This window comes from Oncorhynchus kisutch, linkage group LG29 (genome assembly GCF_002021735.2).
Source record: "Oncorhynchus kisutch isolate 150728-3 linkage group LG29, Okis_V2, whole genome shotgun sequence".
NCBI classification, from domain to species: domain Eukaryota; kingdom Metazoa; phylum Chordata; class Actinopteri; order Salmoniformes; family Salmonidae; genus Oncorhynchus; species Oncorhynchus kisutch.
The window spans coordinates 14,035,326-14,059,454 of NC_034202.2; the positions used below are offsets into that span (position 1 = coordinate 14,035,326).

Sequence of the window (24,129 nt, forward strand, 5' to 3'; positions counted from 1 at the left end):
CTGCTTCAAAGGGGGTGTGGCAGATGTCAAAACTCTTCCATAAAAGGACTGGCTGTCAAGGCTATCAAAGAAATTACTAAGAAATTGACACTCTCCTCAACCACTTACAAGTTTCCGGGTCACGGAAGAGAGTGGACGGAATTTTGCCCAAATGAAAAAGGCCAAAGTCACGATCAGTTCTTACCTTGCCAAACATGTCTCGCAGATCATCCTTTGGATTTACCCATGAGGCCACTGCATCACAAAAAAATATAAAATCCTGGAGGAAATGAGAAAAGGTCTGGCTTGAGACAAGTTTTACAACTAACATCCTTCACGAAATGGGGCCATCGAAACAGTAATGCAGTTCCTTTATTTTTCTTAGTCCTCAACTGATGGGGCCATGAAAAGTGCAGTTCATATGTTATCCTCAAGAGGGCAGCGTTGCCTAGGCGGCCTCACCTGCACAACTCCTCCTGGGTTGACACTGATCATAGTGCAGATGCCTCGGAATGCGGAGTCTTTCTCCTCATTGTCTCTTATGTTACGTAAAGAGGTACACCTGCCAACAGGAACAGCCACGTTTTACACCAGGCCAGAAGGGCTGCCTTTAAGTACTGCATAGAATTACAATTCAATACCCTTATAGCACTCTGAAGTTACCATTGACTGCATTCAATAACTTACTTGTACAGGTGTGCCATATTACTAATACTTTCCATTAATACATTCTAACACAATTCAAAAACTAATTCCGTATGAAATGTCATGTATAAGTAAAATACCTTCTAAAATATAAAAATACTACATATTGCCTCAAATGGTTTTGTTGATTATATGTTACTGTAAACATTTTTATAAATATAACCTATAGTACATTAAATGTCAACTTGCAATTTTTACTCTATACATGTGAATTCAATCTACGACCTTTTAGATCTTTCAAAGATTTGATACTATTGGAAGTACTTTTACAAAGACTACTTAGTTCGGTACAACACATTCTTGTGGAGAGAATATTATTTCTCTCAGGTTATCTAAAACAGTATCAGAATTGTGCATGCAGATCAAACAAACCTGTCATTCTGAGACTGTGTGAAGGCACTTAACTCTATTCACTTACACCGTGAGTCACTAAAACTGCTTTATAACTTCACTTTGGCCGATATGGCATTCACTATATTTACTATAATTTTTTTCTTCAAGGAAGTTTTGAGGAATTCTGGGATAAGCACGTGCAGCTGGAGGACTTATTGGACGAGAGGGGGGTTTGGGAATGATCTGGATCTGGGAATGCTTTTGGGAATTTTTTTGGAATGCGTCTGGAATTTTGGGGAATCCGTTTGTTTTCCCTTTCTGAACCAGCAGGCATGTGACAATCTGATCCCATGCACTAATTAGTAGTCACCGACATTTAACAACGACAACAAAAAAAGTAAAATAAATAAACCAATAATGTATCAAATACATGAAGGTGCTACTGAGGCAAAAATAAATCACAGACTGAGGGGACCTAAAAGAGGACATGATTAGTCACATGGTTGGCAATGCTTACAGACTGATTCAGGAGAAACAGAAAATACTTATTTTAGAAAGAGAAAGAGAGAGAGAGAGAGAGAGAGAGAGAAAGAGAGAGAGAGAGAGAGAAAGAGAGAGAGAGAGAGAGAAAGAGAGAGAGAGAGAAAGAGAGAGAGAAAGAGAGAGAGAAAGAGAGAGAGAGAAAGAGAGAGAGAGAAAGAGAGAGAGAGAAAGAGAGAGAGAGAAAGAGAGAGAGAGAGAAAGAGAGAGAGAAAGAGAGAAAGGAAGAGAAAGAGAAAGAGAAAAAGGAAGAGAAAGAGAAAGAGAGAGGGAAGGAAAGCGAGACTGACAGGACAGGGAGCGACAGACCCATAGAAAATGAATAAAATAAAAGATTGAAAAATACACACCAGGGTCTTATAAACTGCTGTAGCATCGGTGCCACCTCTTGAGGACAAACGTAACCAAGACGACCAATTGTTATTGCTAAGGTAACGCAATCACGGTTATACACCACCAAACGCCAACCAAGACATGAGCAATGAGGAGAAAAAAAAAGAAAAAATAAAGAAAACTCAGAAACATAAATCAACAGAATCTGTGCATGATAATAAACAGAATAATTCACTAGTGTTGATTATTACAGCCCCACTCACTACTGGGGAGGAATTTAAGATAGTAAAAACAAAAAAATAATTTAAGGGAGAACACTTTGACGACACAATATCAATCAAACGGCAACATGCCTGCTCGGACGTCAGAAATATGACGTCAGAAATATGGCCTCTGTTCACTTGCAACAAACTCCTCTTTCCAAAATGTTAATGATCTTTGTCGAACTAAAAAAAAAACTGTAAATATGAAGTCATTAGTTAACTGCCAGCATGGAATGTTTACACGGTTATTATTCCTCTCAAAGTTGGTAGCTGGGAATTTAGCTTTCATAGGGTTCTCCCTTAAACTCACAAAAAGGTTAATCTTTCCTTAAGAAACAGAAACTTTTTCTTTTGGTTGTAAAGAAATTACATTACTCCAAGCCAACTACATGGAAGGAGACTAGTATCCAGGACAGCAGGTTCTTATGAAGAGGCAGAGAGGACCTACGTTTAAGAGACACAAAACTATGCAACATTCTCATTAAGAAAACAGGCATTTATGAACAGTCCAATGAGACATGCAGAAAGCAGATGATAGGCTCATTAGAAATCGAGTTCAGTGCAGGATAGGCTGATTAGTTTCAAATGAGGGTGGAGGGGAGGAGTTATATATGGCCTCAAACCCAATCCACCTAAATGTTTGTGTTGATGTGACATTAACTGTGCTCTGAATGATCAAATTGGTGAGGTATAAGATAATCAACATTAATATATTTCTGAATGTTTTGATTGGTTAGGGGAAAAATTGAGATTGGGAAACCAAATGGAAACAAAGAGGTTTATGTTTCAATTTATCAAACTAATATAGAATGGCAGTGGTCAGAGCTCAACATCATAGTGCTAGGGCTCCATCAATCCATCACGTATCCTGCATCAAACATTTGTCATCCTTTCACTAAACAACATTCAACATCTATTGGCAGATATGCATTCACATAAAAAAAAACAGTAACTAAAAACAAATAAACTGACAAACAGAACATCTACAAATCCCCTATTTTTCCTGGTAGGGTTAGTTAAGCAGGTTACACTTCACCCTCATTTTGGCTCAGTAGTTCTAGTTTATGTCAGCTGGTCATTTTGGCTTTCCCAAGCACAGTTTACAATTCTAATAGAGCGTCTAAATAAGAGCAGAGTGTAACCGAAGGTTTGTTTGCTAAGTGTAGGTGCTATAACACCACAAAAAAATTTAGGGTGGGATTAGCTCTTTCCTCAATCAGCAAAGAAGACTAGTTATTATTATTCATTACTATTATCTGACTGTTTGGTAAACATTCAATTAACCGTATGAACTCTTTAAGCGTTTAACTATAAGTGAGGTTGGGAGACACTCATCTGTCTCAGTTAAGGCCTCACTGTCAGCTACTGATGCTGCTCAACACTTCAACTTCACTTCAATGGAAATACAGCTAGAAAAAGCTGACAACCACAGGTACAATAGAATCAATTCATGTCAGTTAATCACGCCAAGACTGTACACTTACAGGGTTCGCTCGGTAAAAAAAAAAAAGCTTTCCAAGATTCTTAGTCTATAGCTAGGTTTCCATCCAATTGGCGACAGATTCTCATGCTAATATTATAAAATCTGCATAAAAACACGCATTTTCACACCAGCGATGCGTTTCCATCAAATGGACTTGTTGCGGATAAAAGGCTGTGCGTGATGACGTGGTGCATATAAAATAACGTTGCGGATAAAAGGCTGTGCGTGATGACGTGGTGCATATAAAATAACGTTGCGGATAAAAGGCTGTGCGTGATGACGTGGTGCATATAAAACAACGTTGTGGATAAAAGGCTGTGCGTGATGACGTGGTGCATATAAAACAACGTTGCGGATAAAAGGCTGTGCGTGATGACGTGGTGCATATAAAACAACGTTGTGGATAAAAGGCTGTGCGTGATGACGTGGTGCATATAAAATAACGCTGCGGATAAAAGGCTGTGCGTGATGACGTGGTGCATATAAAATAAAGTTTGCAGTTAAATTCCCATGTAACGAATAAAGAAATACAAGTTAAATTGTTTTCTATCGCATATTCAACCCTACTGATGGTTTTGTCACAACAAATGTTCCATTATATATAGCGAATGTGCCCACTCTGGTCTTCGCATTTGTGTGCTCTAACCAACAGCTTGCAGGTACAGTGCAGGTAGGATACATGTATGCTCTTAGCATGTATTTTTCCCCCTTGTCAAACAGCCATCAAGCGGCAATCCTCATGTCACCAGAATAAGACCCTCAATATTTATTGGAAAGGAGCATCAAGCTCATCACCGTGCTCTTTCAGCACCCTGTGAAGTTGATCATCATTTATTTAATCTGTAGCCTAATAAACTGCATGCTTTCCCGAAGTCGTAGTGGGAGGACTACACAACATATTGCGATACTCCAAGTTTACTTCGATATGATGGTTATTATATCAATTGTTATTATATTTATTTGTGCATAAAGGGGTTTCAACCGTGCCTGGCTACCCAGACGCCTTGCCTCGGCCAAACGGTACACCACGCCCATTAGTTTCTTCTCTGAAATGAGTCTGGATCCGAGTACCTCCCTGACGCATCACCGAATGCGAACATATTCAGGGCCATCTGATTGGTCCAGAAACTAATCGGTTGGGCCAGAGCCAGAACACACGTGGGTAAAGCGGCAGATTGAAAATTCGTCATTGGGTTTGATAATCAGATTGGTTGGAGAGGATATAATCGATGATGACTTTTGTACAATGCCCATCGTCACCACAAATTACTTCCAATGATTGCAGACTAAAGTATGTAGCGAATGAAAGAGCAGTGGAAGAATTTAGTGTGGGTCACCAGTTTAGTTTTTCCAATGCCATTTCTCGCACAACTAATTTTACCGACAAAAAGTTCACCTTGTCTAGCGTATTTTGTTTAGTCAACATTTGGAAAGTTTAGACAAAATGTGCCATTCCCATCAGGCCTGTCATGACATTTTTTATCCGACATGTACTTTACTCGCATAAAAGGATTTCAGGAGGCCTCCCGAGTGAGCGGTCTATTTAAGAATATATATAATTGGCTCTAGCAACTCCTTCACGCAGGTCGGGCACCTACAGGCTGACTTCGGGTTGTCAGTTAAGAAGCGCGGTTTGGCAGTTCATGTTTTCGGAGGACGCACGACTCGACCTTCGCCTCTCCCAAGCCCGTTGGCGAGTTGCAGCGATGAGACAAGATCGTCATAATGAAATTGGGGAGAAAAATGGGGTAAAAAAATAAATAAATGGATGGGTGGAAACCTGGTTCACTCAGTCTTTCCACCTGAGCAACATTTAATTTACTTCAGCTGGGATCCAACAGCCCATAAACAGAGCCTCTAAGCCATAAATCGATTGGTAGGAATAGTTGGAATATTTGGGCGAAACCGGCGAAACCTGTAAGGCATAGGGCTTGGGGAGGCTTTCAGATAATAGAGATGAATGGCCTCTCTCCAGTCAGAGGGTGCATCCCAATAATCTCTCCTTCATCCTGAAGTGTGCACTTGTTCACTACTCCCCAAAAATGTAAACGCTTTGGATTAGTCTTGGCAAGGGGGAGTTTTCATATACCGATCATTTCCTGTCAAATCCATGAAGGGAAGTGAACAAGTGCACACTTTTGGAGAAGGGAGGAACGATTGGGACGCGCTCAGAGCAGGCCTGATGGACTGTGCGACACCTCCCTGCACTGTGGCTGGCGGGCTCAGCAAAGTGCCACCTTGTGGTACCTGTGTTCTCCAGCAGGGTCTTTGGGGTGTTGGGCCTGTTGATGATCTCAACCAGCTGGTGCAGCACCATGGCCACGTATGGTTGCATCTCAGCACCTGGGGAAAGGCAGGAAAAGGTCTGTGAAGGAGGCTGTGTATGTGAGTGCAAGTGCGTGTGTTCATTAGAATGCATGTAAGCTGGTGTGTGTGTGTGACTGTTTTGTGACATTTTGCGAACACTCACCCATTTGTATAGATATCTCTCCGATTGCCCATGTTGCATTATTGCACACCGATATCAATTCTGGGTTCAGATTAGTGCCTAATATAGGCATGAAATCAGCTGCACAGGAGAGAAAGAGGCTTATATCATCAGTAATTGATAACCTGACATTTGGACTACGAAGCGGTGTGTTACTGCCAATGTGGATTAAGAGAGAGTACTTACCAATGCACGGCTTTACGTGCATGAAACAAGCCTTAGTCAGGTCACCCAGCAGAGCAAAGGAGCTCTGACGCACCTCAGGCATTTTGTCCTGAGTGGGAGGAAGAGTGAAAAGAAAAAAGAAAGAGCAAGAGAGAGAGAGCGAAAGAGGGGGAGATAAAGAGAAAGACAAAGGAAGAGAGAGAAAGAGAAGGCGAATGACAGAGAGAGGAAAATAGTTGGGAGAGGAAACGAGAATGTCAATAACAGCAAATACAATCTAAAAATAACATTTAATGTATAGTAACTTTACATTAGCGGCAGTGTCAAGACAAGACAACTGTGATGGTAGCCTGTGATTTAAAAAGTAAGCCATTTCATCTAACATATCCAGGAAATGCATGATTGATATTTGATGTGCAACCTTTGATGTTGGATCCAGACTTTTCCGATTTATTTTTGGTGCTTCAGAGAATTTCCTGACATCTTCGTCCATGTTGGCCTACACTATAGGCTATATTATTCACCACCTGAGGAAGTGGGAACTCAAAACACTTAGTGAGATTGCTAACTCTAAATATGATATTGTTGCTAGATAGCCATGTAGGCTAATTGATTAATCATTCTATAAATGTAGCCCGATGCCCTACACAAACTTTCCAGTGCTAGGCCTAGGCTACTATTCACTGCAAATGGTGCGCTGCGCTCTTTGGGCGCATCAAAACCATACTAACTACAGCCTTCTCCGGATGTAGTGGTGCCATGAACTCAATATAAAGGAGGTGAGAAATACATGATAAAAATCACAGAAAGCTGTGACTCTCCTCTATGTAACTAGAACAACAGTAGTTGCTTTGAAAACTGTATTTTTTAGCAACGGTCATATGCTTGTGCTTCTCAGAATGCATCTCTCCCTCCTTGAGCAGAGTGGGGAGAGATTGAGAATGGCTCGCTCACACAGGGGGTCAAACGGGGTCAGGCAGATACAGTACCTTCATAGCAGGAATCAACATAATCCATAGGCTATTCCTGTTGACCAAATAATGGTTTTAGAACAATCTACAGCAACTTTGTGTAGCAAAAAAATAAAAAATAAAAAAATAAAACGGAAAATGACCGATGTAAACTAAATGCACCGGTAAGAGGAAGGCAATGGCTGTCATTTTCGGTTTATCGTCACAGCTCTAGATGAGGACACAGGTTACCTGCATGCACTGGTACATGAGCGTGAGGATGTTGCTACGCGCGACCAGCTGCTCGATGTTGTCGCCCAACCCTTCAGCCAATCCACTGAGCAGGTCCAGGGCCACAATCATAAAGTCCTTATCAGGGGCCTCGTACTGGTCTGGCTGGGACTGGTGGAGCTGGATGATGGGTTGGGGGGGGGGGGGGGGGGGTAGACAAGTGGTAGAGGAAGTGAGAGTGTGGATTACAATTAGATGCCACATTCCCCAAGCATGACACCCTACTGCAAGCAGAAAGTCTTCCGAACGTTCTCACACACAATCTGTGCCAATGGTGTGTTCAGTGCCAACTCACGCAGCCAGTTGGCACAAACAATATATTGCTTACAGGCAGGAAAACAAGCATTGCGCTACACAAACAAAGTTACACATGCAACAAACTGATTTAGGGGAGCCAGAATCCAGGCCAAACATTTACATCATTCACTAGACAGACACTTGGTAGGGTGTGGGCCTTTAAAAATGAATCTTATCCATTTTAGAATAAGGCTGTAAAGTAACAATATGTGGAAAAAGTCAAGGGGTCTGAATACTTTCCGAATGCACTGTGTGCGTGCGTGCCCGTGTGTCTCACCATAGTCTGAGCGAGGGTCTTCTGCACCAGGTTAACACAGCGCTGGTACACAGGTTCACAGTAGGGCAGGAAACCACTCTGGAGAGCCGTGGCTACTGACGAAAGGCACTGAGAGAGGGATGATGAGAGAGCGAGAAAGAAGGACAAATGCGGGAGGAGGAAGAGAGTTGGGGGGGGATTGAGAGAAAGGGGATGGGACAAGAGAGAGGACATAAGAGGAAGAAAGAATATTATACTTGATAACCTCAGTTACAGGAAGTAATTCATCGTTTTACAGGGTAAGCATTTGTTGTCGGTAAAGAGTGAGAAACTCCCCTTGAGGCTAGCGGATTGGTCTGATTTGAGGACAGTGAGTAGGGCTGCAAAAGGAGGGTATATTACTGGAAACTTTCAAAGTTTAACAGTAAACTACCAGAATTGTGGTATCATCCAAGGATTTTATTTAATCTACCACAAGAGATCTAGTGGCCCTTTTGGGTACATGAGATTATCACAGGTGTCGGTCATTATCCATGGCCCTATGTGTGGCATGATCACATGTAAAGTATATGAAATAATTCAATAAGATGATTTTGAAATTAAAATATAATGACAAAGCTGTAAAACATCCCAAATATAAACCCAACATGAATACCATTGGGGTTTCATATGAGGGTTTCAATATGAAATATCCTTTATATTTTCTTACACACTTTTTTTACTATGTCAATATGTGACTCGTTTCAGGAAACTAGGCGTATACAAACTATGCCATCTGTAAATACAAATCAAATGGTTACATTACAAGCCTAGTTGGTTTAGCCACAGAAAAAGTCAGGAACCTTCCCGCTAGCCATGATCGGCTGAGATAATGGATGGGCTGGAGATAACGAGTGATGAATACGGATTGGTCTGCCATGTAGCATGCTTCGGTCTATAACATGAGCTGCTCAATATGTATAGGTTTATCCTTTCTAACGCAGATTTTTTGAAAGATATCACAAAGAATTGCATAAGAATTTCTAATGCTCTCCACTTTCTGGAGAACAGAGTTTTGAAATCAGTGGAATGCCCGGTGAAAGCAGAGTATGACAGCTAAAGAGATGGAGAAATTCAGCCATTTGATTACAAATAATGTGGAGGGAGTCAAAAAGACAACACACAGAAGGCTGTTGTATAAAACAATTGTCTCCGGATTACATCTTCAAACTAAGGGCAACCGTGGCATCCATGACAGAGGGGGAAGCGTTCATCTATGTATACGGCTAAGAGAGTCTAGCTAGCTACATTCAGATATTATACATTTCTAATTGTCAGAAAGTAATTTTCATTTCTAGTTCAAGTGTACTGTTAGCAAGCTAGCTAAAGTTGTGTATGATCTAATGTAGTAATATTATTAACATCTCAGATCCATTTTCATTGCTAGTTATAGCCTAATGTTAGCTAGCTAGCTAACATTGAACCTAGCTAGTTTGTAAGCTTTAGCTACCAGCAGATTCATGCAGGGTAGTATGTTATGAGTTGGGATTATTGTCCATTGTTTAGCTAGCTAGCTACTGCACATGTTTAAACAAAAGACTCCACTATGCAAGTAACCATTTCACTGTACCGTTTAAATCTTCTCTATCCTGTGCATGTGATAAATAAACATTGATTTTATTTGATATAGAGTGTGTTTAACAGCGACGGTAATGTGAAGAACATGACCTGCACCAATGTCAAATTAGGATATAACATTAGGCCAAAGAGACAGAGTCCAAGTTCTAAAATTCTCCGGTAGAATGCCCTGCTTTTACTTTGTCAAAACTCACGACCGTAAGCTATTTTCTGTAATGAGCTCACCATTAACTTCTAAAAAAGTATCTTGATGTCAGTTTATTTTCCTGTAATATTAAAATACAAATTAGCTCAATTTAAGACGTTGTCAGCTCCAGTTGAAGTCAGAAGTTTACATACACTCGTGACTCCAGTAGTCATTAAAACTCATTTTTCAACCACTCCACAAATTCGGTTAGGACATCGATTTTGTGCACGACACAGGTAATTTTTACAACAATTGTTTACAGACAGATTATTTCACTTAATCACAATTCCAGTGGGTCAGAAGTTTACATACACTCAGTTGACTGTGCCTTTAAACAACTTGGAAAATTCCCGAAAATGATGTCATGGCTTTAGAAGTTTCTGATAGGCTAATTGACATCATTTGAGTCAATTGGAGGTGTACCTGTGGATGTACTTTAAGGCCTACCTTCAACCTCAGTGCCTCTTTGCTTGACATCATGGGAAAATCAAAAGAAATCAGCCAAGGCCTCCACAAGTCTGGTTCATTCTTGGGAGCAAATTCCAAATGCCTGAAGGTACCACATTCATCTGTACAAACAATAGTATGCAAGTATAAACACCATGGGACCACACAGCCGTCATACCGCTCAGGAAGGAGACGCGTTCTGTCTCCTAGAGATGAAAAGTGCAAATCAATCCCAGAACAACAGCAAAAGACCGTGTGAAGATGCTGGAGGAAACGGGTACAAAAGTATCTATATCCACAGTAAAACGAGTCCTATATCGACCTGAAAGGCCGCTCAGCAAGGAAGAAGCCACTGCTCCAAAAAAGCCAGACTACGGTTTGCAACTGCACATGGGGACAAAGATTGTACTTTTTAGAGAAATATCCTATGGTCTGATGAAACAAAAATATAACTGTTTGGCAATATTGGCCATCGTTATGTTTGGAGGAAAAAGGGGGAGGTTTGCAAGCCGAAGAACACCATCCCAACGGTGAAGCATGGGGGTGGCAGCATCATGTTGTGGGAGTGCTTTGCAGTAGGAGGGACTGGTGCACTTCACAAGATTGAAGCAACATCTCAAGACATCAGTCAGGAAGTTAATGCTTGCTAGCAAATGGTCTTCCAAATGGACAATGACCCCAAGCATACTTCCAAGTTGTGGCAAAATGGCTTAAGGACTACAAAGTCAAGGTATTGGAGTGGCCATCACAAAGCCCTCCGACCTCAATCCTATAGAAAACGTGTGGGCAGAACAGAAAAAGCATTTGCGAGCAAGGAGGCCTACAAACCTACTCAGTTACACCAGCTCTGTCAGGAGGAATGGGCCAAAATTCACACAACTTATTGTGGGAAGCTTGTGGATGACTACCCGAAACGTTTGACCAAAGTTTAAATTGTTTAAGGCAATGCTACCAAATACTAATTGAGTATGTAGACTTCTGAACCCACTGGGAATGTGATGAAAATAATAAAAGCTGAAATCATTCCCTCTACTATTATTCTGACATTTCACATTCTTAAATTAAAGTGGTGATCCTAACTGACCTACGAAAGGGAATTTTTACTAGGATTCAATGTCAGGAATTGTGAAAAACTGACTTTAAAAGTATTTGACTAAGGTGTATGTAAACTTCCGACATCAACTGTATATGATAGGGTCATTACTTGAACTGCCTAACAAGCTAGAAACTAACCAAAACATTGATGTCATGCAACCTGTTGTTTTTGTGTTTATTCATTTTCATAATGACAAGTTTGATGGCAACAGTCTACAGACATGTCAATAGACATGGGGCGGCAGGGTAGCCTAGTGGTTAGAGCATTGGACTAGTAACCGAAAGGTTGCAAGTTCGAATCCCCGAGCTGACAAGGTACAAATCTGTCGTTCTGCCCCTGAACAGGCAGTTAACCCACTGTTCCTAGGCCGTCATTGAAAATAAGAATTTGTTCTTAACTGACTTGCCTAGTTAAATAAAGGTAAAATAAAACTAAAAATAGTATAAACCAGCCTTTAGTCTTGAAATCTTTGGTTGTTTAGTACACTACCGTACTCACTCTGTTTAGCACATGGCCTCATGTGAATCCTTAAAGGAGATGGGTGGGGAGGGTGGGTGGGTGCGTGAACGATGCTGCATGGGTGTAGACAAAGAAAGGCTCTCCAGTAGGTGTACCAAAATAGGGTCATTTTCTCAAACGTGGGGTTACAAGTTTATCAACTTTAAAAGCAGAATAACTTTCCCATTGTTTCTCAACTGTAATATATTATATAACATGTTTTATCTCTAAGTCTCTACTTTTATCCAACGTAAAAAACGGCATTTTAAATGTTGCTACATAAGGCCGAATCCTGCTGGTCGGTCACATGTATTTTTTTGTCAATGTTTTGGTGTCAAACTGGTGGCAGTTGTGAAAAAAGTCAATAGTTGGAAGAGTTGCAGAGTTAATTGAAAATAATGCCATTGTTGATTAGATGCTTTTTTTCCATTATGTAGGATACTTATTCTTGAACCATATGGTCTATCTAATAGAAACTCAATACGGACAATACGGACACAAATAAAAATAAAAATGAAGACTATATGAATAAAACATTTTTTTAAGTTAATCAAGAATACATTTCCAGATTTACAATAGATCGACATAGATTTTCGGTTAATTACCGTAATTACTTAAGATTCCGGTAACTTTGGTAAACTACCTGTAGCTTTGCAACCCTAATGGTGAGGCTCACCTCTAGTAAAGGGAACAGATCCTTGTCTTCATCCTTCAACTGGTTCCACTTTGCTATCAGTGGAGGCATCAGCATCTGAATGTACTCCTAAACACATACAGTAGTACACACATTAACAATCACAATCTGACAGGCACCTGAAAGGGGAAATCAAATGCAAGTGCAGATTCTGTATTGCTCAAGTCATTGTGGTGTGTGTGGAAGACATTGGTGGAATGTATGTGTGTGTGTGTGTGTGTGTGTGTGTCTAAAGACGAGAATTCCTAAAGGAACATTCCTCCCCCACACACACATTTTGAGGTCACAGTGTATCTGCCTCGCCGGCTCTTTCACTTATTTAATGATGCAAGTGTTTTAGTTCTTCGGTCTGTCGCATGTAGAATATCCTCAAGATGATTTAGTCTCCAGAGAAGGTTCCGTGTCGGCATTTAAAAAGCCGTAGTGTACCCTTACAAACAAACGGGCCATAGCCGAGGCACTTTCATGGGTATATGACTGCGGAAAATACAACTTCATTGCCTGGCCCTACTGTAGCATACATGCCTAATATGACTATTATTCTGCATTGTGAATTTATGTGGAATTGTGCGAGGGCGGGGTCTACTAAACTAAAATATGTTATTGTTTTAATTCTTAAGAGTGTGACACACCAGCGCATCAATCTAAATAAATCATTTTTTTAAATTCCCATCAAAATCCTTCAGTTTAAGCTGGAGATATTTTTTGCACGGGCTCTGACTCAATCCACCGAATCCGCCTATTTCGGCCTTCCGCATCTGCAATGGTAGGTGGCCGAGCTACAGCAGTGTTCGTCAGCCCATGAATCATCCTAAAAATCGGTCTTCTCACAAAAACGTCTGTTAGCGTCCAAAAGGTTTGGCCTCTGTGGGACTCTCCCTCTCACAAAGGTGTTCTCCGTTTTGCTCTACAACCCCCACAAGTGTCACGGGACTGTCTGAAGGTAACCCATACAAATAAATGGAAGTATGAAGGTACAGTAATTTAGTTGTGGGATGTCTCATGGCCTGACAAACACCGCTGTAGCTCGGCCCCTTTCACCACAAATGCGGAAGGCGGACATTGGCAGATGCGGTCGATTGAGAAACAGCCCATGCAAAAAAAAAACGAATCTCTCTAGCTTAAACGTAAAGCAAAATGTTCCATTTATCACATCCCTAGTATTTGTGTGCGCTTCTGTGTGTACCGGCTTGTTGAGGTGGTGTCCCACAGAGTCAGCGAGCGTCCCTATAGCGTCATACAGTATGAGCAGGTTCTTGTGTTGGTACTTGCTGAAGGCAAACACCAGAGTGTCCAGAATATAGGCCAGGTAGGGAACCAACTCTGTACACGCCTCCTCTTCCAGAGTGGCAAAGGCACTGAGAGGGGAGAGAAGAGAGGAGAGAGAGAAAGGGGTGAGAGAAAAATAAAGGGGAGTTTGGAACGTAACTTCGCAATCAAGCGGTTCAAAAACGTTTGATTGGGTCAACCAAACATCAATGATCATCATCTTTACTTCCACTCCCAAGGACAGTCATCATCAGCTTGAGTGAGAAAACCAGTAATAAGTGGCTTTTGGTTATCTATCGATCATTTACAACAAAAAAAAGAAAAAAAAAGAAAAAAAAAGGGCACATCTGGACAAAAGTAACCACAGCAAACCACACACTGACCGCAACTGAACCACAGTCAACCTCCCTCTCACCTGCAGGCGGCCTCCTGCACCCTCTTATTGGAGTCCAGGATGCGTTTGAGCAGCTCCGTCATCAGGGGCTTCAGGTAGGTGTCAGGTGGCTGACTGACCACCCAGTGGGCATACCGACTCAGGGTCCAGCAGGTGATGGAGCGCACCAGGGCCTTCTTATCACTCAGACACTGCACCAGGTGGGGGATGAGCTCTGGCAGGTAGGCAATCATACCCTGCATACAACCTGGAAGGACAAAGGTGGGTGTTATTACTATAATTACTATGTATGCCAATGATGTCTGCTGGTTTCAAAGTTTACATATCAATGATATTCTAGCACTTCCAGGTGATTCTCATCCTCCCTCCAAAGTCTCTTTCTCCCATCTCTTTCAGCATAACACTTCATTCCCTTTCTCTCCCCTCGGGTTTCTAGTAGTCGCCCCCCGACTTTAGGGGTTAGGGTACTATAACAGGGCCTTACCCTCAGCGATGGCCCCCAGAACAAGTATTCCAGACTCCTTGATGACCCACTCTGGGTGGAAGAGGAGCTCTTTGAGGAGAGGCAAGATAGGGAGGAGCAGGTCGTCTCTGAACACGTTAGCCAACACATCCAACGCCGCTGCTGAACACTTACCTGAAAACAGAGAGAGAGAAGGACATGTAAGTATAGAGGTGTACACAGAAAAGCACCCTTGCCCACAAAAAAAGGTCAACAATATCAATGGCATATTGTACATATGTGGGGTAAGGCTGGAAGAGAGACAGCAAGATAAAGACAAAAGCATTGGACTTAAGTGGATGGAGATTGGAGAGGAGGGAGAGAGAGCTAGAGAAATTGTGAATGTGGAAAGAAAACCGAGTAAGTGTTTACATACCACAACAGTCAGAGGCTAGCACTAAGATAGCATCGAAAGAGCTGTATTCCGCCATTAGCAAACAAGAAAACGCTCACCCAGAGGCTGCGTTCCTATTAGCCGGGAACTTAAACGCTGGGAAACTTAAATCAGTTTTACCAAATGTATATCAGCATGTTAAATGTGAGACCAGGAGGGGGGGGGGGGGGGGGGGGGAACAAACTCTGGACCACCTTTACTCCACACACACAGATGCATCTCACCTTCCATTTGGCAAATCTGACCATAATTCTATCTTCCTGCTTACAAGAAAAATTAAAAAGCAGGAAGCACCAGTGACTAGATCAATAAAGTGGTCAGATGAAGCAGATGCTAAGCTATAGGACTGTTTTGCTAGCACAGACTGGAATATGTTCCGGGATTCCTCCGATGGCATTGAAGAGTACACCACATCAGCCATTGGCTTCATCAATAAGTGCATCGATGACGTCGTCCCCACAGTGACCGTACGTACATACCCCAACCAGAAGCCATGGATTACAGGCAACATCCACACTGAGCTAAAGGCTAGAGCTGCCGCTTTCAAGGAGCGGGACTCTAACCTGGAAGCTTACAAGAAATCCCGCTATGCCCTCCGACGAACCATTAAACAGGCAAAGTGTCAATACAGGACTAAGATCAGGACACCAGCTCTGATGCTCGTCGGATGTGGAAGGGCTTGCAATCCATTACAGACTACAAAGGGTAGCACAGCTGAGAGCTACCCAGTGACACGAGCCTACCAGACGAGCTAAATTACTTCTATGCAAATAACACTGAAACATGCATGAGAGCACCAGCTGTTCCGGAAGACTGTGTGATCGCGCTCTCTGCAGGCGATGTGAGCAAGACCTTTAAACAGGCCAACATTCACAAGGCCGCAGGGCCAGAGGGATTACCAGGACGTGTACTGCGAGAATGCGCTGACCAACTGGCAAGTGCCTTCACTGACATTTTCAACCTCCCTGTCCTAGTCTGTAACACTAACATGTTTCAAGCAGACTACCATAGTGCCTGTGCCCAAGAACACTAAGGTAACCTGTCTAAATGACTACTGACCCATAGCACTCACATCTGTAGCCATGAAGTGCTTTGAAAGGCTGGTCATGGCTCACATCAACACCATTATCCCAGAAACCCTAGACCCACTCCAATTAGCATAACGCCCCAACATATCCACAGATGATGCAATCTCTATTGCATTCCACACTGCCCTTTCCCACCTGGACAAAAGGAACACCTATGTGAGAATGCTATTCATTGATTACAGATCAGCATTCAACACCATAGTCCCCACAAAGCTCATCACTAAGCTAAGAACCCTGGGACTAAACACCTCCCTCTGCAACTGGATCCTGGACTTCCTGACGGGCCACCTCCAGGTGGTAAGGGTAGGTAACAACACATCCACCATGCTGATCCTCAACACAGGGGCCCCTCCTGTACTCCCTGTTCACTCATGACTGCACAGCCAGGCAGGACTCCAACACCATCATTAAGTTTGCCGATGACACAGCAATGACGAGACAGCCTATAGGGAGGTCAGAGACCTGGCCGTGTGGTGCCAGGACAACAACAACCTCTCCCTCAACGTGATCAAGACAAAAGGAGATGATTGTGGACTACAGGAAAAAGAGGACCGAGCACACCCCCATTCTCATCGATGGGGCTACAGTAGAGAAGGTTGAGAGCTTCATGTTCCTTGGTGTCCACATCAACAACAAACTAACATGGTCCAAGCACACGAAGACAGTCATGAAGAGGGTACGACAAAACCTATTCCCCCTCAAGAGACTGAAAAGATTTGGCCTGGGTCCTCAGATCTTCAAAAGGTTCTGCAGCTGCACCAGAGAGCATCCTGGCTGGTTGCGTCACTGCCTGTTATGGCAACTCCTTGGCCTCCGACCACAAGGCACTACAGAGGGTAGTGCGAACGGCCCAGTACATGGCCTTTCTAGGGAGTTTTTCCTAGCCACCGTGCTTGCTTGCATTGCTTGCTGTTTGGGGTTTTAGGCTGGGTTTCTGTACAGCACTTTGAGATATCAGCTGATGTACGAAGGGCTATATAAATCCATTTGATTTGATCACTCTATACCAAGAGGTGTCAGAGGGAGGCCCTAAAAATTGTCAAAGACTCCAGCCACCCTAGTCATAGAATGTTCTCTCTGCTACCGAACAGCAAGTGGTACCGGAGCGCCAAGTCTAGGTCCAAGAGGCTTCTAAACAGCTTCAAGCCCCAAGCCATAAGACTCCTGAACACCTCAATCAAATGGCTACCCAGACTATTTGCATTGCCGCCACCCCCCCCCCCTCTTTTACACTGCTGCTACTCTCGGTTGTTATCATCTTGGCATAGTCACTTTAATAACTCTACCTACATGTACATATTACCTCAAATTACCAGTGCCCCTGCACATTGACTCTGTATCGGTACCCCCTGTATATAGTCTCGCAATTGTTATTTTTCTGCTGCTCTTTAATTAGTTGTTACTTTTATTTCTTATTCTTATCCATATATTTTTTTAACTGCATTGTTGGTTAGGGGCTCGTAAGTAAGCATTTCACTGTAAGGTCTACAACAGTTGTATTCGGCGCATGTGACTAATACAATTTGATTTGATTTGAAAAACAGATAATCAGAGGTCCACTCACGGAGGTTCCAGTCAGAGATGGTGTCATCATCTTCCAGGTCATCGTCTTCATCGTCGTCTTCCTCAATGCCGTCCCGGTCACCCTCGTATTGCTGGGCAACCGTACGGGAGCGGTGGAACCTGGGCCTGATGTCCTGCTCGTTGTCAGGGATGGCCTCATCATCCTCCTCCACGTCACCCTGACACACACTCACACAGTTAAACACACAAGTCTCACAAAAACACAAAGTTAGACACTCGCAAGTGTACACAGACACACACACGTATGCAATTCAAATTATTTATACTACTTTAAGACATTGAGCTGCCTTTAGGCTGTAGCTGGGTAGCTGTCAGTTAACCTATCAGACTATAATCTTACAAGCAGACAGAGACCCATACATATTTATGAATCTTTAAAAATGTATATAATTGTAACCATAGTGACAGGTCAGTGACGGGTTATACTCAAACCTCAGGACCAACACATACCCAAGGTTGAGACAAGAGCCATGCACAGCAACAAGATTGATATGCCTTGCAATACCCTCCACCCTCTCCCTCCCCCAGGGTTGAGGTGTGATGTGTCTAGTACATCTTAATCACAGTCTCCAGTCTAGCAGCAGTCTAGCAGCCCATAGATCTATTTCCTGGCTCACACTCGGAGCAGACTGACCTTGAGCAGAATGATGTCGATCTCCGAGTACTTCATCCCGTTGACGAGCACCGGAGTCAGCCTGAAAACAGACAGGGGATGGAGGGTAGGGGAGAAGGGGCAAGGACAGGCCACATTTATACATCAGCATTGTCACCACCGTGTAACAGATGAGCTCTAACAGCTATGTCTCTTGAGCAATGGCCGGGGTGACAGGATGAGGACGGTACACCCAGGGGTGAGGTCTAGAACGACTTAGTGTGGGATTGGAGCATATGTTATAGCTAAAGCTTTGATATGGAGGCTGGTGTTGTACTGTGCATGTGTCACAAAGCATTTGTGCTGCTATGACCGTCGTTGCTTTCCCATATGCCATATCTAACATTCTTGTAGTATCATCTGTGAGATGTTCTCTCGGTGTGTGTGTGTGTGTGTGTAAATTGTGTTACTCACTTGGAGAGGTGGTTACACAGAACGTCCTTACATACAGGCTGTTCAGCCAGGGTCAGCCAGAACTCACAGGCCTCCAGAGCCACATTCTCATCCTGGTCCTGAGTCCTCTGCAGCATGTACTGAGAAGGAGAGTACCAGGGGAAAATGTGTCCTTTTGCATTATACTTGTAGTGCACTTCCTCCATCAATATTCAGGATCCATTCCAAGACCACAAGCTGGGCAGCCACAATCACCCGATTATGGATCAAGTTGGGAAATATAGCTTTTAGCCACTAGGTGGCATCTTGAGCTCATGTGATGAAAGACTTAGCTGAACCCATTCTAGTCTCTTGGTTTGTTTTTCTCCCTTCTTTCATCTCTATATCCCTCCCCACGCCCTCTCCCTCCATCTCAACTGCCTATATCCCTCCCCCAGTCCTATGCCACCCAGCCCCAGTCCGACGCCAACCAGCCCCAGTCCGACGCCCCGGTCCTAGTCTCACCTCTATAATGTTGTGCATGTGTGGTAGGAGACGGTCCATGCGGACCTCCAGCAGCATGACCAGAGCTCTGCACACGTTCTTTCTCACCTCCGGTTCTTCATCAGTCGCCAAGGCAAATAGGTTCTACAGGGAGGGAAGGGGGTCAAACATTGTACACCTATGTACCCATACTAGTCTCAAAGGGACTGTCATTCCTCACTTTACATTATTTGTAAAATAATAATAATAATCATCCCATTACTATTGAATCGCATTTCCAATCTTAAAGACAAAGGGAAGGAGACGAGATAAGGACACATTTTAGGGCAATTGAGATAGAGCCAAGGAAAGGTTACTTGAGTTCAGACAATGTCTTCATGTGCGTCCTGAGGTCTGACCTGTACCACTTCCAACTACTGAGCCTCTAGCCATCTACCGACCACCTGAGCCTCTACTGACCACAGCCATCTCCTTTTACTCAAAGCCTGCTATCAACTCTGGCCTTCAGCCTGTTATCACAAAGAACTCCAGTGAAAATAGCTTTATAAAAACACCCTACAGAAATAAACCAATTTAGAGTATGCAAATAAGATTCCATGTGACCTGTCCCTCTTCTACGCCGAGTGCCCGCTCTCTCACCCCTACACCTAAAGACAGAGGGACTTTCAACAGCAGCCTTTTCTTTATCCCTTATCCGCCTGCAATATTCTACTGCCTGTCATGTATTGTCAACGTCACCGTGCTGGGTGCATCTGTCCTCATCCAGGGCCCAGCTGGCTGGAATTTAAGCTCATCAGTGGTTAACCTGATCTACTTCCAACGGCTTACCAGCCCTGATCCAATCGGAGGAATTGGGGTTTGTGTACTGGACTGAAGCTAGGGTAGAACAGTGTTGTACTGCCTAGAGGCTCAGAGCTAACCCACTGACACACTGCACTAAGGCCATATACCTGCCTGCCTGGATGACGCCTTCTGGGTCCTAGGGCTGGGGTGGGTGTGTGATAATCTAATGGCCATGTGTGATGGTCAGCAGAGGTGTTGTGGGTGTCAAGGGGAATATGTGCTAGTTGTGTGTTTGTACGTGTGGTATATGACTTGCTTGCATAACTTAGGGGTCACATAAGCCTCATACCATACCACGTGTCTGACTTTGTGGGCATAGAGAGTTACAGGGCTGTCTTGGGGTTATGAGAGGTCAGAGTGTATAGGTCAGAGGTCACTGTGGGGTCAGACTTACCTCAATGAAGCCATCGATGTGCAGCATGAGGGCCTGGGTCCTACTTATGATGAACTGGTTGACGCAGGCGATGGCATGAGACCTGCAACACAACATGCCCTTTAAAACCTTAACTTCACGCAAGTCAAATTCACATGATCCCCTCATCAACGCTGCCTCGGTCTCTGTTCCTCCCCCCACCTCCCTTTTCTCCAGTCTCCTATCTGGAATCTCAGACCTTGATAACACCAAAGGATGGATACAAATCAGAGAGAAAGTTTAATCTATAAGCCTGAGGAAAGAGGGATGTGAGGGGACATTTTGGGTCAAAGCGCCTGTGAATTTCTCTCAAATGTTTTAATAAATACTTGGCTATGCGTTGTTTTGGGACCGATTAGAGGAGGTGCAAGGTGTTGGCTCCCCCGTGAGTGAGGAGTGGGGGAAAAAAGGCAAGGCTGTGTGAGAGAGGGAGGTACAGTACACTCATACTAGAGTACAGTCATTCCTTCTAGGGACTTTTGCTTACCACTGTGCTTCACCTTGCTGTCTGTGGTCTAGGCCTGGTTATTATAAGTCACTTTGTAGTGTGTCCAAAAAAAATGCATCTTTTGACCAATGGGTAAGATATGTTAATTGGATAGATACTCCTCTAAAGAAAACAAATGGTCCAAACCTAATGTCTTTATCATAATCCGTTCAAAGGTTATTGGAGTTTTTACCCTTTTATGATGGCCAAAATTAGGGCAACTAAATCAATGGAGGCCAAAAAAAGACAACAAAAAATATAAGTCAGCTAGGCTGGATGCTGTACACGAACTGAGGCTAACTGAAAGGCTCACCGTTGAACTAGTCATCTTTCTTCATAAAATCCAGAGGACATAAAACAATATAGAGGTAAGATGGATATGACATGTCGTATTTTCACATTTTATTTTACACTTCATATTAGTGCACCCTACACATTGTGACAACTGCTGTTGTAAAAAAATGCTTTATAAATATATTTGGTTTGAGTGCCTGATCAGGCAGTAAGGAACCTCATTGGCCAAGGAGTGAGGACTGAGGGAGAGACAAGGCAGTGAGCAGGGGGAGCGGGAGATAGCCAGTACCTGATCTTGGGGCTGCTGTGCTTGAAGAACTGCAGGAACTTTGGGATCATGACATTGAGCGGACGGTCCAACATGTCACTGTCCAAGACCTCTGCGGAGTCCTCACAGATTTTCTGAAGAGCTCCAAACGCCCCCTAAAAGATAGGAGGGGGGGGGGGGTGGGGGGGTGGAGAGAGAAAGAGTGAGAGATAGAGGGAGAGATTGAAAAATAGCAAGAGAGGAGGAAGGGATAGCGAGATGAAAATGGAGGAGGTGAAGGGTAACCAACATGTTTCAGGGCCAGACAGTCGCCTCAAAGACAGAAGATAGAGCAGAAACCATATGGACAGGAAACCATATGGACAGGAAACCATATGGACAGGAAACCATATGGACAGGAAACCATATGGACAGGAAACATGTCACACTCCATCAATCCTGAGTCAACCTATAAAAAAGGACAAGTACTATATCTAACATCAGCACAAGGATAAACACATAAACCAGACCCGGCTGGCCAATTAGGAAATGAACAGCAGGAGGTACTGATGAATTTGACGGTTAAACATAAAAACAGCTACACTATAGGCCTAGTCAAGGGAGAGGCAGTCAGTGTGTACTGTAGTCGCTCTATAACGACTAAAGTAAAGAACGTTTTTACCATAAAGGTCAACAGCGCTTCCGTGATATACAGTTTGGTACACACTCACAGTGAGCACACACACTAAACATGAGTCCAGCAGGTGTCCACTTGGCAGAGCAGCTAGATATACACAACCAAAAGTATGTGGACACCTGCTTGTCGAACATCTCATTCCAAAATCATGGGCATTAAAATGGAGTCAGTATACATAGTGTATCAATGAGAGCCACATGTGTCTATGCACTACGCTTGACTACTCTACAGGAGTGTCTTATTTTCCACACTTAAAATATGTATTATTTTCTCCCAACCTCTGTCACTCAATGCCCTTGAGCCCAAAACTAGCAAACATCACAGCTGTACATTATATACAGTGCCTATTCACACCCCTAGACTTTTTCCACATTTTGTTGTGTTACAGCCTTAATTTAATGCAATAATAGTGTCATTATATTTTGAATGACTACCTTATCTCTGTAGCCCACACATACGATTATCTCTAAGGTCCCTCAGTCGAGCAGTGAATTTCAAAACAGATTTAACCACATGGAGGTTTTCCAATGCCTCGCAAAGAAGGGCACTTATTGGTAGATGTGTATAAAAAAAAGCAGATATTGAAAATCCCTTTGAGCATGGTGAAGTTATTAAATTACACTTTGGATGGTGTATCAATACATCCAATCACTACAAAGATACAGGTCTCCTTCCTAACTCAGTTAGTTGCCTGTGAGGAAGGAAACCACTCAATGACTTCACCATGATGCCAATGGGGACTTTAAAACAGTTAAGGAGTTTAATTGCCGTGATAGGAGAAAACTGAGGATGGATCAACAACATTGTAGTTACTCCACAATACGAACCTAACTGACAGAGTGAAAAGGAAGCCTGTAAAGACAAATATTCCAAAACATGCATCCTGTTTACGAGGCACTAAAGTAATACTGCAAAAAATGTGGCAAAGCAATTCAACTTTTTGTCCTGAACACAAAGTGTTATGTTTGGGGCAAATCCAATACAACACATTACTGAGTACCACTCTTGATATTTTCAAACATAGTGGTGGCTGCATCATGCTATGGGTAAACTTGTAATCGTTAAGGACTGGGGAGTTTTTCAGGATAAAAAAATTAACGGAATGGAGCTAAGCACAGGCAAAACCCTAGAGGAAAATCGTGTGTCTGCCAGACACTGGGATAGGACTTCACCTTTCTGCATTACTTAAGGCCAAATCTACACTGGAGATGCTTACCAAGAAAACTGTGAATGTTCCTGAGTGGCCGAGTTACAGTTTTGACTTAAATCTACTTGAAAATCCATGGCAAGACCTGAAAATGGATGTCTAGCAATGATCAACAACCAATTTGACGATTCCAGAAAAGAATATGCACATATTGCACAATCCTGGTGAGCAAAGCTCTTAGAGACTTATCCTGAAAGACTCACAGCTGTAATCTCTGCCAAAGGTGCTTCTACAAAGTATTTATTTAGGGGTGTGAATACTTATGTAAATGAGATATTTCTGGATTTTATTTAATACATTTCTAAAAACATGCTTTCACGGTCATTGTAGGGCAATGGGCGAGATTTTTTTTTTATATATATTTTTTTATAAATACATTTTGAATTCAGACTAGAACAAAACATGGAATAAGTCAAGGGTTATGAATACTTTCTGAAGGCAATGTACACACAAATAAGCACAAGCCCCTTGAAAAAGCTCCATTGTCTAAATCTAACGAGGACATTGACGATGTAAGCCTGCATCATGTTTGAATGCATCTGATGATTTACAGTTCTGTCT

At 42.9% G+C, this 24,129-nt stretch overlaps 1 protein-coding gene across 3 annotated transcripts in view; it reads right to left on the reverse strand.

Annotated features, from left to right (window-relative positions):
* The window catches only part of tnpo1 (transportin 1), a 61,644-nt gene that overhangs the window by 8,382 nt on the left and 29,133 nt on the right, over positions 1-24,129 (reverse strand). Inside the window, exons 6-23 of one of the 3 annotated variants that reach the window (XM_020465435.2) lie at positions 21,707-21,840; positions 20,619-20,700; positions 19,403-19,525; positions 18,920-19,038; positions 18,488-18,548; positions 17,834-18,011; positions 14,770-14,922; positions 14,307-14,532; positions 13,809-13,980; positions 12,605-12,691; positions 8,105-8,212; positions 7,492-7,650; positions 6,311-6,398; positions 6,107-6,205; positions 5,884-5,979; positions 1,908-1,983; positions 442-541; positions 185-259 (exon numbers count right to left, since the gene is read on the reverse strand). In XM_020465435.2, coding sequence (XP_020321024.2) covers positions 185-259; positions 442-541; positions 1,908-1,983; positions 5,884-5,979; positions 6,107-6,205; positions 6,311-6,398; positions 7,492-7,650; positions 8,105-8,212; positions 12,605-12,691; positions 13,809-13,980; positions 14,307-14,532; positions 14,770-14,922; positions 17,834-18,011; positions 18,488-18,548; positions 18,920-19,038; positions 19,403-19,525; positions 20,619-20,700; positions 21,707-21,840 — 2,136 coding nt within the window. Of the gene's footprint in view, positions 1-184; positions 260-441; positions 542-1,907; positions 1,984-5,883; positions 5,980-6,106; positions 6,206-6,310; positions 6,399-6,451; positions 7,316-7,491; positions 7,651-8,104; positions 8,213-12,604; positions 12,692-13,808; positions 13,981-14,306; positions 14,533-14,769; positions 14,923-17,833; positions 18,012-18,487; positions 18,549-18,919; positions 19,039-19,402; positions 19,526-20,618; positions 20,701-21,706; positions 21,841-24,129 lie in introns of those variants that run through there. The other 2 variants (XR_004206133.1, XM_031808998.1) reach the window with 2 other exon arrangements.